Source organism: Panicum hallii, chromosome 4, assembly GCF_002211085.1.
Source record: "Panicum hallii strain FIL2 chromosome 4, PHallii_v3.1, whole genome shotgun sequence".
Lineage (NCBI taxonomy): Eukaryota > Viridiplantae > Streptophyta > Magnoliopsida > Poales > Poaceae > Panicum > Panicum hallii.
This window is the reverse complement of record NC_038045.1, coordinates 35,436,171-35,438,057: the sequence shown is the minus strand read 5'-3', so window position 1 is coordinate 35,438,057 and position 1,887 is coordinate 35,436,171. Positions and strand designations below refer to the sequence as shown.

The window sequence follows — 1,887 nt, the reverse complement described above, 5'->3', positions numbered from 1 at the left end:
ATCTAGGATTTTTTTTTAAAAGAAGGATTGCACTTTTTATAGGACGGGAAGGATATTGTCGATGGTTTTAAAGCATTGCCGCCTATAATGAGCAGAGGCGGAGCCTAGTGGAGGTTACACTAGGCTCTGGCCCCGTTGATTTAGCAAAGTTAATAAAGATTTACGAGTATATCTATAGCCATGAGCCGATAAGCACTTTTTTAAACTAACACTTGTGCAGTTCATTATCAATGAACAATTTGGCCCCTCCTTGATTTCAAGTCACGCTCCGCAGCTGATAATGAGTATGTATGTTTTATACATTCTAATGTGAAAAACTATCTGACTAATATGGATATTAGACTATGCATAATGTTACATAAACACCACCTGCGATGTCTTAATAGGTCAGGAAAGAGACAAAGAGTAGCTTTAGGCAAGATCTGTGCATAAGTGCAGTTGCCTCTCAAATCAAGGATGATGCATTGTTTATCTGTTTTACTGTGTTCTTTCTTACTTGATTATCATATCATATCATAACTTTGGCAACATAAATTTCTAATTGTGTGTTTTTTTGTGTGTGTATCCTTGTTGATTCTTGAAACCTCAAGTAGCAACGAAATGAAGTTTGCGGTTGACTCATGCGCAGCATGTGCCCTTGCTCATGCCTGAACTACAACAGAAGCGTGTGTTGGACTGACCGAGCACACCTACCTACCCATGGCGCTCCCTGCATGTCGTAACGAAACCAAGCAAAGGCCTACCATATAGTATAACGTTAATCTCTCACAACGCAAATGCCAGCCAGTCCTTGTTTAAGTGAACAGGATCCCGACGCCTCAGCAAGTGAAGTATGTTGACCTTTACCAGATTACCACACGCCGCGGTCGCTACCCTCCATATGCTACTTGCCGGGGTACTGGCGGCGATCTCAACCACGGCGAGGGCCAAGGTGGTGGTCTTGCCGAACTGCAACTTCCAGGAGGTGGACCTGGTGCCGTGCATGGTGGCGGGCGGCGCCGCGGGAGGAGGCGGCGGCGGCAACATCAGCGACGCCTGCTGCTCGTCGCTGAACAGTGCTCTGGACGCCGGCCACCTCTGCGTGTGCTCGCTGCTGCTGTCCAACGGCGTGTTCGCCTCCCTCGTGACCAGCCTCACCCTCCCGCTCGTGCTGCCGCTGCCCGGGTGCGTCCTCTACGCGCCTTCCCTCGCCACTTGCCAAGGTACGCCGGATTCTTTGCCTCTGTCGCCGGCAGTCCTGAGGTGAAATAGAACTAGTAACAGCTAGTTAACCTTTATTCGCAAAAAAAAACTAGTTAACCTTGATTAATTCGTTTCAGCGACGCTGCAGCAGCAGACGAGCGCGCCACCGGCGGCAGCTGCGAGCACAGGAGGCGGTGCTGGTGCGGCGGCGCTTCCATCGCCGACACAGGCTGCCGCCACCGCTGCCACGCCGCGGGTGAACAAGCACGCAGGTCGAGAGCAGGCTGACGACGACGGGAGGCCGAGGGGAAGCGCTGGCGATGGCAGTAGCGAGGCTCCCAGTGCAGCGGAGCGCGTCAGCCGTAGCGACGCGCGCCGAAGTCACAGCTCCGACGAGGGGAAATCGAGCATGCTGACCGTCGCGGTGGCCATGGCTGTGTTCTGTTTCAACAGCATGACGGGTTCATAAGACGATCAGAATCCGGAGTTGAAAAGGATGACGGATCGGACAATCACCAGGATCTGTTGTGCATCCTATTTTCAACAAAATTTAAAAAGAGAACAGAAAAAAATAAAAGAATACTAAAGTCAGGTATATCGTTGTGAGCTCGAAATAAGCACTACCTGCGCAAGGATGCAACCTGATCACGTTCTCGAACTCGAAATGGCCTGAACCATCGACGATGCCAATACCCTGTTTTCACG

General features: G+C 50.7%; 1 protein-coding gene across 1 annotated transcript; it reads left to right on the top strand.

Annotated features, from left to right (window-relative positions):
* The first annotated feature begins 880 nt into the window (after positions 1-880).
* On the top strand, positions 881-1,651 carry LOC112890450. The gene is made up of 2 exons (XM_025957341.1): positions 881-1,202; positions 1,320-1,651. The coding sequence occupies exons 1-2, from the start codon at positions 881-883 to the stop codon at positions 1,649-1,651; spliced, it is 654 nt and encodes a 217-aa protein (XP_025813126.1).
* The last annotated feature ends 236 nt before the right edge of the window (positions 1,652-1,887 follow it).